Source organism: Lactuca virosa, chromosome 6 (genome assembly GCF_052849685.1).
Source record: "Lactuca virosa cultivar CGN04683 chromosome 6, Lactuca_virosa_CGN04683_v6, whole genome shotgun sequence".
NCBI lineage: Eukaryota > Viridiplantae > Streptophyta > Magnoliopsida > Asterales > Asteraceae > Lactuca > Lactuca virosa.
This window is the reverse complement of record NC_136431.1, coordinates 40926389-40942251: the sequence shown is the minus strand read 5'-3', so window position 1 is coordinate 40942251 and position 15863 is coordinate 40926389. Positions and strand designations below refer to the sequence as shown.

The window sequence follows — 15863 nt, the reverse complement described above, 5'->3', positions numbered from 1 at the left end:
GACTAACACTTTACACAATTGGCCTAAGTTGGTCTCTGTTTTATCCAAAACATCACAACTTACCAATTTCAAATGTACAAGAGTAGATAACCTTTTACTCTTACATTTGACTAGGGTTAACAAACCCTCTTTAAGATATGTCACTCAAGTTACAATCTTGGAGTATGACTCTAAGAATTGTTTTGGAACGAAGTATGACTCATCTTTTTGATTTAACCATTTCAACAATTCATGACTCCTCTTCTTAGTCATAAGAATGCACTAAGATGACTTTAGAGGACCAATTGTGATATGGTATCTTAATCATTAAGATGATCATAAACATGATACTAAAGTACTCTCCCATCTTTTCAGATTTGAGAAACTTTTATCTTTCTGCCATACTTTGATTCTTCTTATTCGTTCTGTCTCACATTGAAACTTCTCCAATGCTACAGACTTATACTTAAACTTATAAGTATAACCATATTTACTGAACTTAAGTAAATCATGACGAATAGTCTTCTTGATCTTTTGTGGTGGACTTGACCAGTGCACAAGAATGTGTACTCGATCCCTTAGTCCTTTCCTTATTCACATAAGGAATTAGTCTTAATTTTCCAAGCTGAAAGTTCTCATTCATCATACTATACAACTTGCATGATTCCAAGTTTCGGTCCAATTGAACCTTGGGTGATGAGAATCTTTCCTTATTTGGTAATATTAGACACTACCACAACCGAAAGAATCAAATCCATTTTTCCAATATTGCTATCAATGGAATCTTATAAGCAACAACTTTTCACAAATGCCATTGTAAGGATACTTAAAATAAATAAAATCAAAACCTTTTTCTTTTATTTTAAAACTTTGTGGAAAAACTTATCCTTACAATCCATATGAAAACCTTGTTGTTATCTATTCCTAAGCAATATAAATATCATAACTCTTAAGTAATAGCCCAAAATTCTGATCACCGAACCATGCGATTGAAATCCATCTTCGCGATCAGAATCAGCATGTACTTAATAGAGTTAGACAATGAACTTTACCTGAAGTAGAGCCAAACTTATTGACTTTAACATCCTTAGGTAAATTTGGCAGCTTCGTAACCAATGCCCCTTCCTTTGGCAATAGTTACCTATGGACCCTTGATAATGGGACTATCTTAGACTTCGCCTCTCTCTTTACCATTGGGTCAACCGAGTTGACTATGGCCGATCCCTTTCCATTGGGAAGAGAGAGCTTTACTGGATATCTAATGTCATCATTGTCAATGTCCATAGCGTTTTAGGAAGTTGATCTTAGCAAATAGATAAGATCATTAAGGGTCTTGTCTTAGTCTGTTTCATAGGATTCCCAAAAGAACTCACTATGTGACTTAGAAAGTAGTTGAGCCACCAATTTTCTCAAGACTTTGACACCCAACTCTCCCGGCTTGTCAATATGTGACTACATCTCCAAGATGTGATCACACCTAGACCTTTCCTTGCCAATAGGGCTTGAGTGACCTTAAACTTTTTAGGAACTTGTGGGTTAGGGAGAATAATTGGAGGAGGTGAAAGAAGTATGATATCCATGGGACATCATCTTCATTTAGGAAAGCTTGTTTCAAGAGATTTGGGAAGATCATAAATGTCTAGACCAGACATCTTTTTGGGAGATATTTGTTAAGATTTATGGAGTCTTGAATAAATTGACAAGTTCCTAAGAGTTCAAGGGCCATAAATGAAACTTGTAAATTAAAACAATTGAATATTGAATTGGACGCACTATCAATTGTTTAATAATATTGAAGTGGACGACAGCTCTATTTTGGACGGCTAAAGAAATCAACGCATTCTTTTTTTCAAACTTTGCGGCATATATATATTCTAGTCAAATATAGCGGCAATTTGTGTAAACAAAAGAAAAAGGCTTACGGATCTCTCCTATATATATATATATATATATATATATATATATATATATATATATATATATATATGAATTGTAAGAAGAGCGATGTAGCGTAGAACAACAAAAGTGCTGAGTGATATTACCATTTGTAATCTTATAGTGAGTTAATATAAAATGTAGTTGCGCCCGTGGACGTAGGATTTACACCGAATCCGAACCACGTAAAATCCTTGTGTTCCTTCTTGCTTTATTTCCTTCGTGTGTTTGTGTGTGTGATAGTGTGTTTCCGCTGCGTGTACCCTGTCTCAATTCCTAACAACTGGTATCAGAACCTGGTTAGCGAGGTTTTGGAGGGTACGATCGTTTTTTTTATCACGCACGAGTGTACCTGATTTGTATCTTGTTTGTCGTAATGGCTGAAGACAAGATTATAATCGAAAGGTTCAATGGTTCTGATTTTAGCTGGTGGAAAATGCAATTAGAAGCATTGCTATGTCAGAAAGATTTGGACATGTTACTCGGAGACAAACCGGAGAAAATGGAAAAAGCTGCTGAAGATGCGTGGAACTCAAAGGACAAGAAAGCCAAGGCGGTTATTACATTGTCGTTGACGAAGAGCGTTGCTTTCAACATCATGAATGAAACCACGGCGCGTGGTATGATGGAGGCTCTGTCAAATATGTATGAGAAACCATCGGCGGCTAACAAGGTGTTCTTGATGAGGGAGTTGTTCACTACAAGGATGAATGAGGAAGGCTCAGTTACGGTTCACATTAACAATCTAAATTCAATTCTGTCCAGATTATCATCTGTGGGAATTAAATTTGATAACGAGACTCAAGCATCACTGCTACTAGCTTCTCTACCTGATAGCTGGTCCGGAACAGTTACTGCTGTTACGAGTTCCGTGGGGACCAGTGGTATGACTTTTGAAGGGGTTAGAGATTTGGTTCTAGGCGAGGATATCAGCCGCAAGAATCAAGGTGGATCTTCCTCTTCTGATTTATTAAATGTCGGAAGAGGTAGAGGGAATAGCAGGAATAGTGGGAGCAGTGGGAGTCGGGGAAAAAGTTCTTCTAGAACTTTGAAGAATGTGAAATGTTGGAACTGTCAAGAAGTGGGACATGTTAAGAGTCAATGTCCAAAGAAAGAATTGAACATTGCTGGTGCTGAGAGTGTGTTTGAGGATGATGCATTGATACTCAGTATGGAAAGTTCTGTAGACTCTTGGGTCATGGATTCAGGGGCTTCGTTTCACGCCATGGACAACGGGGAAACGATGGTGAATCTAAAAGAATGAGATTTTGGAAAGGTACGTTTGGCAAATGACGAGATGCTTCATGTAACGGGCATGGGAGATATTGATTTGGTTACTTCATTGGGAACTACATGGAGCCTGAAGGATGTCAGGGTGATTCCGGAGCTGAAGAAGAAATTGATTTCTGTTGGTCAGCTGGATAAACAAGGACTGGAAGTAAGGTTTGGTAGTGGTAAATGGAGGGTGGTCAATGGTGATCTGGTGATTGCTCGTGGTATGAAGTGTGGGTCATTGTATATGGTTGAGGTACCTGCTGAGGGAAGTATGACCGTCCCTGTTAAACAAGACAAAATCTGGTTCGCTAAATCTACGGCTAAGAGAGTTCATTTTGCAAACATGAATTCTGGAGCCAAAGAGATGTTAGCTGAACGAGTTTGAAAGTCTAAACCATTCAGGGGATTCTGTGACAGTGGGAGCACGGGACGTGTTTCGGGTACAGTTACAAAGAGTCGTTGGGTTTTGAAGACTAAGACTGAAAAATTCTCTCCTGTTGAATGTTTGCAAAGTTGGGAGAGTGTTAGTGGTCCTCAGTGTATCTCTGGATTTGGTGGAGTGTTCAAACCGGTTGAGACAGAGGATGAGTTGGTGGCGGGATTAGCCACGGCTGAGTTGGAGCTAGTGGGAGCTTCAACTGGCCCTTCTAGTAATTAATGATGAGGGGCGGCTGCAACTAGAGAAATCAGACTAAGTTTTAGCTTGTTCTTTGGAACTGGAAGCCTAAAAGGACTTGGTTGTTTTTTAAGATTACTGGAGTAATTGAGAGTTGAATGGCGGAGAAAAGCTAAAGTTGTTCAAGCCTCCAAGTGGAAGATTGTTAAGATTTATGGAGTCTTGAATAAATTGACAAGTTCCTAAGAGTTCAAGGGCCATAAATGAAACTTGTAAATTAAAACAATTGAATATTGAATTGGACGCACTATCAATTGTTTAATAATATTGAAGTGGACGGCAGCTCTATTTTGGACGGCTAAAGAAATCAACGCATTCTTTTTTTCAAACTTTGCGGCATATATATATTCTAGTCAAATATAGCGGCAATTTGTGTAAACAAAAGAAAAAGGCTTACGGCTCTCTCCTATATATATATATATATATATATATATGAATTGTAAGAAGATCGATGTAGCGTAGAACAACAAAAGTGCTGAGTGATATTACCATTTGTAATCTTATAGTGAGTTAATATAAAATGTAGTTGCGCCCGTGGACGTAGGATTTACACCGAATCCGAACCACGTAAAATCCTTGTGTTCCTTCTTGCTTTATTTCCTTCGTGTGTTTGTGTGTGTGATAGTGTGTTTCCGCTGCGTGTACCCTGTCTCAATTCCTAACAATATTCAAGATAGTTGATTTAAAGTCCTTAATATGACACCCAATATGAAATATTAAGGCTAGGACCCAACAAACTATTTTATAACTTAGAAGAGGGATGCCGTAATCCAAGCTATAAAATATTTGAAGGTAGGTGAATGACGATTCACCAATTTCCACCATGAAAAACGAAATAATTTATTAGGTTTTAATTAGATTTGAAAGTCCTAGATCTTTGAGATTCATTGAAATGTTCAAAGGCATGTTTCAATCTCGAGTGTGCCCTTCAGGTTTTGTGACTGGGATGCCGAGGATCACAAAACAAGGTGTGAATAACCATGCAAATATACTTGGTACCCTTAATATTTACCCCTTAATCAGTGTGCCGGTTAACCACACACGCTCCACCGATACTATGATAAATATTAAGTTACCCTTTGCCTACCTTGTTAAGTCCAGGTTAGTGTGCCGGTTAACCATACACGCTCCACTAACGACTTAAGCAAAGTGCAAAGTGTAATTTCATGGGTTAGCACCAAATTCACATTTTCCTAAGTAACTAAGATTGGGTATTAATAAGAGTTTAGTTACTTAGTATTTATCATTAATACTTTTAATGAAAGGAGAATTATAGTCCTTGTCCTACCCGTTCGGCTAACGACCCTCCACCAGTCAAGGAAGCGGTGGGTGAGAGTGGACACCCATTAAACTGCCATTTTATAGGCAGTAACCTTATACCCCCTTATAGACCGGCTTCGTGAATGAGGCCTACTAACGGTAAGACTGACTTTACTCTTATAAATATATATAAATATTATTAACTTATAATATTATAAAGTATAAGGGTTGAATTTTTAACTTTTAAAATTCTAAGGGCTAACTTGGAATTAAAGTATTCATAAGTGAAAACTTTTCAAATTCCAAAACTTGAGGGCAAGTTTTGAAACTATTCAAAACTAATTAATTCCATAACTTATGAGTTTAAAGTAGTTTTAATTAAAAAAAAAACTCTTCAAGTTCCATAACTTGAGGACAAGTTATGGAAGACTTTAAACTAATTAATAAAAAAAATAACTTTTTTTTATTGTAACTTATGGAACTAATTAAGGTTACACTTTTTTTTTAATTTAATGAAGAGACTCTTGAACCTCCATAACTTGAGGACAAGTTATGGAGTCATAAAACCATTTAATTAGAACTAGACTCTTCATTTTGTAACCTTTGCCAACTTTTATGAGTTTTATGATTCTTAAATGTGACTTTTCATATAACTTGAGGACAAGTTACAAAAACACACTTTGGAATCAACTCTTTGATTAAAATGGATTGAAAACAACTATTTCACACAACTTTTCTATTAATCTAAGAACCTCATAAGAACAAGATAATTCAAATCATCAATCTTCAAGAAATTAGCATGAACATACAAACTAATACAAATCTTGAAATTATGACAATTATCTTAGAAATTGGATTAGCATGAACATTACCACATCAAAAACAAGTTTATAAGTCCAAAAACATCTTAGGGTAATGTTCCTAGTCCAATTCCAGCCAAAACAATCGAATATATGCATCCAACTCGATTTTTCAGCTACTTTTGCAAGTATAACAAGAAAACAAGCCTAGGCTCTGATACCACTGTTGGGTTATGAGCATTCTAACACTCCTAAGTGTACATGCAACCCTAAATACCTTGGATCTATGTTTTCTCTATTATACATACAATTATGAACATCCAAGGTATTATCCTAATCTAGCATACAAAATAATAAATATAACAAGATAGAATACATACCTCTTTGATGTAGAATGTCTTCATGAAGCTTGAGTGCCTAGTGCCCCAAGTGTGACACCTCAAATGGTTCACACAACACCAAATACACTTGGAATAACTTGAGAGAAACTTGAACACTCCTTGAAATCGTCTAGCCCTCACACTCACACATTAGTGCCCGATTTCTTGAGCCATGGGATTCTTTTATATGGTGGCTATTAGGGTTACACCATGTAACTCCTAACTTTACCCATTCCTTATGCTCCATGGATTTTAACCTCCATGGAGTATCCATGGGTCACCCCATAGACTTAGTCCAACATAAGGAATCTTGGATCACAAGCCCACATATATAAGAATGAATGATTTACACAATCAACCCATATATTTAATTAGTCTCCTTTTGATCACTTAATTAATTCCAAATTAATTCTTGATCAATACTAATTAAATAACCTTATTAATATATATTAGAACTTATAATATATTAACCAACCTTAAGTGTTATTTCTCTCATTATAGTCTATCCAAATGCATGATGCCATGCAACCCAAATGGACCATGCCGGGTCGGGTCAAGTCTTACCAATTATAGTTATGGACTTAGACATTAATCCAACATTAGCCTCATTTCATATTCCTTGTTTGGTTTTGAAATTAGGGTAGAATCATCATTTGACAATCTATGTGATTTCATTTTGTGTATAACTTGCATTCATATGGCAACCAACGGTGTTGGTTAAGGTTCTCGGTATTGCAAGCGGTGGGAGTTGAGGATTCCTAGGAAATTCTAGGATATGTATGTTGTTTATGTTGGATATAGTGTCTAAGTCCATAACTATATTTGGTATGTACTTGACCCGACCCGACATGGTCCATTTGGGTTGCACTTCACCCGAACAATTTATGGATAATCGTTTGAGAATAGTATAACTTATGATTTATTAATATATTATAAGTCCTAATATATTAATATAAAATCATATTATTTAATTAGTATTGATCTATAATTAATCTAGAATTAATTTAGAGATCAAAAGTATGACCAATTAAGTATGGGCTCTTGTATTTATATAGTGTGGGCTAATGCTTATTTGGAATGGGCTAGGCTTGCATGGAAAGTCCATGGATACTCCATGGAGCTTTAACCCATGGATCTCATGGAAATGAAAAGACATGGGTATTAGGGTTTACATGGATGTAACCCTAATCCACCACACTATATAAAGGAGGCTTTGGTTCTTGAAATTGCACTAGTTGATGTGTATAAACTAAGAGGGCCCATTTCAAGAAGTTTGTGATTATTCTCTCAAGTTTCCAAGTTTGTGGTGATTTGTGACTTCCATTTGAGGCATCCACATTATTGGTGCTAGGCTCTCAAACTCCAAGCAATCAACTACTACTACAAGGTAAGTAATTCTACTAGTTTTATTTGATTCAAGTACCCCATGCCATGCTAGTTAGGATAAGAACCTTGGAAAAATAATTATTTGCATGTATCTTAGTCAAACATAGATCCAAGGTTTCTAGGGTTGCATGTACACCATAGGAGTGTTAGAATACTCAAAACCCATCAGTTTAGCATAGGATTGGTATATAGTTCACGTGTGGTGACTTAGAGGAATCAGGACAACTCTTGAGAAAGGTACAGATAGGTGTGAAAGGTAGTATTGGGCCCGTACTACTGGAAGCACAAGAATTGTAGTTGAGACAAGAGCAGACCTGGAGACTCTAAGGAAACCTAAATAGTTAGAGTTCCCTCGAGTCATATGCTGATTGTTTATGTGTTTTTATTTTAGTTTGATGATGGTGATGGTTACTCTAGGATGAGGTTCCGGCTCAGGTTCAGGTTATGGTTATGGCTCTGGCACATGACCAATCGATAAGAGGCTATGAGAGCTTATAGCAGCTGAGGTTACTCGCGACATCTTGGATGCCCCTCCTATGTTGTTTAGTACCATCAAGGAGGGTATCATGAAGCTTATGGAGGAGCAAATTAGGGATTTCCGGGCCAAGATTATTGCGGGTCAGATAGGTGCACGGACTTCCTCGATTCGGGAGTTCAAGGCTTGTAGAGATCCTGAGTTCTTTGGGGCTAAGAACCCTATCGCTAGCTGACGCTGGTTCAATGAAATGGAGAATGCTCAGTGGATGAGTTTTTCCCTGAGGAGGCAAAGGTGGGATTTCCATCCTGCCTGTTGAGGGACCGAGCACATGACTAGTAGGAGGAGGTTGGCCGATCTGTAGGGACTGCGGCAGTGGTAGTCATGACTTGGGATAACTTTGTTACTAGGTTCCAGAGGGGGTTTGCACCCGCGATCGAGGCGCAGCAGCTGGCAAGGGAGTTCTAGGACCTTCGCAGACTACTGAGACTGTAGCGGAGATCACTGCTAAGTTTCGGGAGAGGGCTCTATTGGTTCCGCAGTATGTTGTGAATGAGGAGATGAAGAAGATAAGATATCACGACATGTTGAGGGATGATACCAGGGGGTTTGTGAGCTTTTCGGGGTGCATGACCCTAACTTATATAATTGAGTAGGCTCGTGAGCGGAGATTGAGCTGGTGCTTCGGACGAAGCAAAAGTCGGAGCAGGTGCAGAAAATGGTGGGCCAGGATAAGAGGCCCAAGACTTCCAATTCATGCATCAGAGGCAAGCAGGGACAGAGCCGCTGAGGCAAGTTACGCAAGCCGCATATTGGGGCGTGTCGATTGATGGGTTCAATATTTTTCAGTTGTGGTCAGTCGGGTCACATGAGTAGGGACTACCCCCGGAGTCCTCTGATTTGCTTTCATTGCAATTAGACCGGCCATAAAAAGGTCGATTTTCCGAGATTGATAGGAGGGACAGTGACGGCGCCTACACCAGCCACCTTGAGGATTACTGATGATCGTCAGGGCAAGGTGGAGGCACCTTTGGTGAAGAGCAGGGTATTTCAGCTAACCACCGATGAGGCACGTGCATCACCGGATGTGATTACTGGTACATGATTTATTTATCTATTTTATTGCTTTCCTTATTTATGCTCATATTATATTTGATCTTGTATAGGGACCTTTTTAGTAAATGGTATGGATGCTCATGTGTTGTTTGATTCAGGTGCTACCCGATACTTTGTATCTCTTGCGCTTAGCAAGAAGTTCAGTGATGCTCCCGGGATTTTGGATTATCCATTAGAGGTCGAGATTGCTAATGATCGTTCTGTGAGTTCTTTAATTGTTCATCGTGGGTGTGTCCTGAACTTGTTCAGCGAGAGGTACTCTATTGATTTGGTGCTGATTCCTCTACGAGGATCGAAGGTTATCATTGGGATGGACTGGTTGGGTCCCAATGGGGCCATGATTAACTCTGAGCGCCAGATAGTGAGAGTTTGAACCCCAAGTAGGGGAGAACTGGTTATTCCTGTTGAGGGAGCTTCACATGGGCCAGCTCTCTGTTCAGCTGCGAGGGCCAGGAGATATCTTCAGCATGTTTGTTTTGGGTTCCTAGCTTATGTAGCAGACACTCGAGTTGAGGGCACGCCGAAGTTGAGTGAGGTGCCCGTTGTTCGGGATTTCCCCAATATATTTCCCAAGGAATTTCTAGGAGTGCCTCCTAATAAGTAGCTTGAGTTTCAGATTGATCTGGTTCCTGACGCGACTCCAATAGCCAAGGAACCATATCGCTTGACACCACCAGAGATGCAGGAGATGTCTACCAAACTTCAGGAGCCTCCAAATAAGGGATTTATTTGGCCGAGTAGCTTACCTTAGGGATCATCGATCCTGTTCGTGAAGAAGAAGGACGGTTCACACAAGATGTGCATTGACTACCGGGAGTTGAATAAGCTAACAGTGAAGAATTGTTACCTACACCCGAGGATCGATGACTTATTTGACTAGCTTCATGATGCATCTTGGTTCTCCAAGATTTATTTGCAAGGCCCCAATTCTTGCGCTTTCCGAGGTCATGGATGATTTTGTGGTTTATTGTGATGCGTCTATCTCGGGTTTGGGAGTTGTCCACATGCAAAGATGGCATGTGATTGTTTACGCTTCAAGGCAGTTAAAGCCTCATGAGGCGAATTACCCTACACATGATTTGGAGTTGGGCGCCGTGGTTTTTGCCCTCAAGATTTAGAGGCACTATCTGTATAGGGTTAGGTGTACTATCTACACTGACCATAAAAGTTTGAGGTACCTGATGGATTAACCAAATTTGAATATGTGGCAGTAGAGATGGTTAGATGTGGTAAAGGATTATGCTTGTGAGATCCTTTACCACCTGTGGAAGGCCAATGTGGTGGCCGATGCTCTCAGCCGCAAGGCGTTCGCAGCTCCAATCAAAGACCTATGTTTGAGGATGACCGTGATTACTCCATTGTTGGAGCGGATTAGTGAGGCACATGTTGAGGCTATGAAGGAAGAGCACCAGAAGAGCGAGCGTATTGTGGGTCAAGTGGCTTCTTTCGATTATGATAGCCGCGGATTGTTGACTCTGCATCGGAGAGTCTGGGTTCTGTATTGGGACGGTGTGCGCCAAGTTCTGATGGAGGAGGCTCACAAGTCGAGGTTCTCCATTCATCCCGGGGTGACGAAGATGTATAGGGATCTTCGTCCTGATTATTGGTGGCCCTACATGAAGTGGGATGTGGCATGGTACGTGGAACGGTGCTTGACTTGCAGGAAAGTCAAGGTCGAGCATTAGCGACCTCACGGTAAGATGCAGCCATGGAGATTCCTGTATTGAAATGGGAAGACATCACTATGGATTTTATCACAAAACTTCCCAGGATTCCGCGCAGAGTGGATTCTATCTGGGTCATTGTGGATCGTTTGACCAAGAGCACGCATTTCATTTCGATCCAGGAGAGTATATCTGCAGAGAAGTTGGCCGAGATTTATATTAGGGAGGTAGTGGCACGTCATAGGGTGCCTATATTAGTAGTTTCATACATGGATGTCGGCTTTACTTTCCAGGTTTTGGAAGCGGTTTCATGACGAGTTCTGCACTCGTCTCCATTTTAGTACAACATTTCATCCGCAAGTTGATGGTCAGAGTGAGCAGACTATCCAGACTCTTGAGGATATGATGCGTACTTATGTGTTGGATTTCGGAGGGAGTTGGGATACGTATCTTCCGTTAACGGAATTTTCGTATAACAGCAGTTATCACGCTAGCATTGATCGACCTCCTTTTGAGATACTCTATAGGAGGAAATGTCGGACCTCGATTTTTTGGGGCAAGGTCGGTCAGCGAGTTATGGGGATTACTGAGGTGGTACTCAAGACCACTGAGCTGATTCAGCAGGTTTGGAGCAGGCTTCAGACAACTCAGAGTCAGCAGAAGAGTTATACCGACAGACGTCGGTCAGCTTGGAGTTCTAGGTGGAAGATATGGTTTTCCTAATGGTATGACCTTGGAAATGTGTCATCCGGTTCAGGAAGCGGGGCAAGCTGGACCCAGGTATATTGGTTCATTCAAGGTTTTGGCTCGGGTGGGCCGGCTTGCTTATCGCTTGGATCTTCCGGTCGAGCTTAGTTAGATTCATAGTACGTTCCACGTCTCCCAGCTGCGGAAGTGTTTGGTGGATGATTCCGCAGTGGTACCATTGAAGGATTTTCAGGTGGATGACCGCCTAAATTATATTGAGACACAATGGTTATATATATATATATATATAACCATTGTGTCTAAACAAAGAGCAGAAGCTAAACAATGACAAGGAAGAAAAACATTGAAAAATATATATATATATCAAACAAAACAGTTTACATTGAGAAGAAAGACAAAGATCAAGCTGCACAAGTATTTTTTCTGGATGGAAAAACAAATTTTAAAAAGTTGTCAATGAGTCTTTTTAAACAGCCAATAGTAAGTTGGATTCCAAAATCTATCGGATCACAACTGAACAAATCTTCCTTATCTAGTAATGTTCTCATTCATTCACCACTAGAAACCTGAGTTTTAGAGACGGATGAACCCGTCGCTATTTCGTCGCTAAATTTTATTTGCGATGGATCAGCAACAGATGTTCACCTTAGCTAATTAAAACATGGCTAATGACTTAGCAAGGGATTTAGCGATGGATCGTTTTTTTTTGCGACAAGCTTAGCGACAGAATGTCCATCGCTAACTGGTCTCTCAATACACTTATTTAGGACATTGGCAACAAAATTTGATAACAACTTTTCGTTGCTGTTCTGTCGCAAATCAGGTATTCCGTCGCAAGTTTCGGTCATGATTTTTCATTTTTCCGTCGCTAATCGCTTGCAAATTCTAGACATGGTTTTTTTTTCCGTCGCAGCTCCCTCGCAAAATTCATATATCTTTTTTTTTTTTTTTTTTTTTTGCAGATGATCAACATATAAATATCACATATTTTTTATTATTAATGTAAACCAAAAAAATACAAAAATCATCAAATTATTATACAAGAAAAACATCAAATAGTTATACAACCAAAACAAAACATTAACATTACAATACTAAAAACCAACTATCAAAGTTTATCAAAACATCCAAAAACAATTTGGATGTTTGACTTCCATTTCTGCAGCTTTGGCGTCCATCCATTTCCACCATATCACTTTCTTAAGCCTTCTATTATAGCAAAAAAAAACATGAAAAACATAAATATTATTCAATTTGCAATCATATATGGGAAGGAATGGAATGGTTCATTCCATTCCATTACAATCATAACTGAAGAATGGAATGAACCATTTCATCATCCTCTTATTAAATCTTTGTTACTCTTTAATTTCAGGTCACTGGGAACATTTGGACTTTCTAGTTCTTATATTAATGGGAAAATTTGGTTCACTAAACCATTCCATTATCTGGTACACATGTACATTACCTTCAAATGAATTATAGTTTTGTTATTTATGTATTTTTTTTTTGCAAAGATTTATATATAAAAAGGATGTTATTTATGTTATTTTTTGTCAAAAAGTTTACTATAAATGATTATTAATATAGTAGTACTTAATCCAAACACTTTTTAATCAAAACCAAACTTTTTTTAAGTTCACTAAACTGAATAAACCTCAAGCTTTTTTTGATGGGTTTTGAGCATTCTAACACTCCTATGGTGTACATGCAACCCTATAAACCTTGGATCTATGTTTTCTCTATTATACATGCAAATATTCAATATTCCAAGGTTTCATCCTAACTAGCATAATAAGAAGTGTATACAATACAAGAATCTAGTAGAATGACATACCTTTTGATGGAGCTTGAAGTCTTTAACCTTTAAGAGCCTAGTGCCCCAAGTGTTGCACCTCAAATGGTTCACACAACACCAAAAACTCTTGGAATAACTTGAGAATAAGGATACTTGCACTAAAATCGGTTTTGCCCTCTTGTGTACTATACACTAGTGCTTAGCCCACATTTTATGAACCATAGACCTCTTTATATATTGTGGAGGATTAGGGTTACATTCATGTAAATCCTAATACCCATGACCTTTCATTTCCATAGGATCCATGGGTTAAACACTCCATGGACTATCCATGAAAGCTTAGCCCCACCTAAATGAACTTGGCCCATCCTATATATATATATATATATATATATATATATATATATATATATATATATATATATATATATATAAGAGTCCATATTTAATTAGTTCCTTTTTTATCACTAAATTAATTCTTGATCAATACTAATTAAATAATATGATTCCATATTAATATATTAGAACTTATAATATATTAATATAAATCATAAGTATCATTATTCTCATTTTGTCTATCCAATTGTTCTGATGCCATGCAACCCAAATGGACCATGCCAAATCGGGTCAAGTACATACCAATTATAGTTATGGACTTAGACACTAATCCAACAGTCTCCCACTTGGATAAGTCGAAAACTATTATTGCGTATGACTCCAGAACCCGACTAGCAATCGTAGCTCTTAAAGTCGTTGTCGAACTCTGACCTAGTCAATGACTTGTCCATTAGATAAGGGATCATATATTCCTCCATTCTAGATATCATACGGACTGAGACATGGATTATAATCATTCTCTCTGTCCATTTGTTGTTTCCCGATTTCCGATTTATGACGACCGACTAATTGAACAAATCAAATCAGTCCAGGCTTGGCCAAGCGCTTAGGGATGTCATGACTAAATCATCGAGGGGCCCACATATATCGCTTTTATCCCTACAAGGGTAAAAGGAATGGATAAACTTCGACTCATATGCTTGTTCTACTACTTGTTTAATCATACACAAAGGTACGTTTTATAACATCGAGTTACCAATGCGTTTTCGTACAATCAATGTATGACCAACTCATAGTCAACAACTCATATCTCTAGGTTTGAAGAATATAAGATATTATCGTCTCATGATCACTCGTGATAAAATCCATGAAGTGATTCAAATGAGCGTAGGTTTAATCCAATACTCAGAACTTATGAGTACTCATGAATGTTGTAGCAATTCTTGCTATGTCCAACACGTTAGACATGTACAAGCCAGCTTCATGACATTCTTGCCTTAATACCTACTTCCAACGTATTATCGACTGTGGATGGTTTGAATAACTTAGTCATTCGGGAAGAATGACCTAGTTATTCTGGAAGTCAAAACATGCAAAGTGAAACACAAGAATAATCGAATCCAATATGGTCTCAGAACTTATGAATATAAATAGAACACCTTTTATTTATCACCATATCGATTACACATTATTCATTTCATAATGTTTCAAATCATCAACTTTATACTTGAATCAAAACAATAGTCATGACATGCTCTAAGCATGCACACTACGTTTATCCAAACTATAGTTATGACATACACCAAGTATGCACACTAGGTTTTTCTATGATCCTTACTTTGTGGAATAGATCAATTGAACATAACTCCAATGATTCTCATTTCACAATCCCAAATCCTTATCTTAAATGTAAGAATTCTAAATTCCTGCCATTTACCGAAATCTATTAGATTCTAAACTTATATGCATTGATCCTCTTGTAATGACTATGCACAAAGTCACAAAGACTTATCAACAGACATTACAGAGTATTCCAATGGAGATCATTCCATGGAAACGAAGTCTCAAATTCAAAGTACATTGCTTTGAACATCATTCTTGCATTAAGTTTCCTAATCTTACACAGAGTTAATGACTATCTTCCACCTATGGGAACATTTCCATATTCCCATTTTGACTATCACTTCTGAACAAGAGTTGCCTCTTTTCAGAATCAATATGGTCCTCTCTAAAAATTTACACCATACTTCCAGCTGTCCCTGAGCAACTAATCTTTGGTAAACCTTAGATTGTCCTCGACAATTGCGCAATCAAATTAGTCATATCCAGTTCTAGTACTTTTTCCCTCTTAATGCCCTAGGAATTTGGAAAAACTTAGAACAGATGAATATTATAGCACATGCAATCGATCCTATATCCGAAGCATATGGGACACGATTCATGATGTCTCACATAAAGACATGATACTAGACCACTCTTTTGCTATAATATTTCTATTTCTATTTGTCATGTTCTCAAAATTCAGATTATGAAAAGGGATGCCATAATCACAATCGAATTTTAGAACGCAAATA

At 38.2% G+C, this 15863-nt stretch overlaps 1 protein-coding gene across 1 annotated transcript in view; it reads left to right on the top strand.

Annotated features, from left to right (window-relative positions):
* The window catches only part of LOC145121482 (uncharacterized), a 32224-nt gene extending 19593 nt beyond the window's left edge, over positions 1–12631 (top strand). The window contains exon 9 of the mRNA XM_079057221.1: positions 12617–12631. Within this exon, the coding sequence (XP_078913347.1) occupies positions 12617–12631 (15 nt within the window). The remainder of the gene's footprint in view (positions 1–12616) is intronic.
* Positions 12632–15863: the final 3232 nt, after the last annotated feature.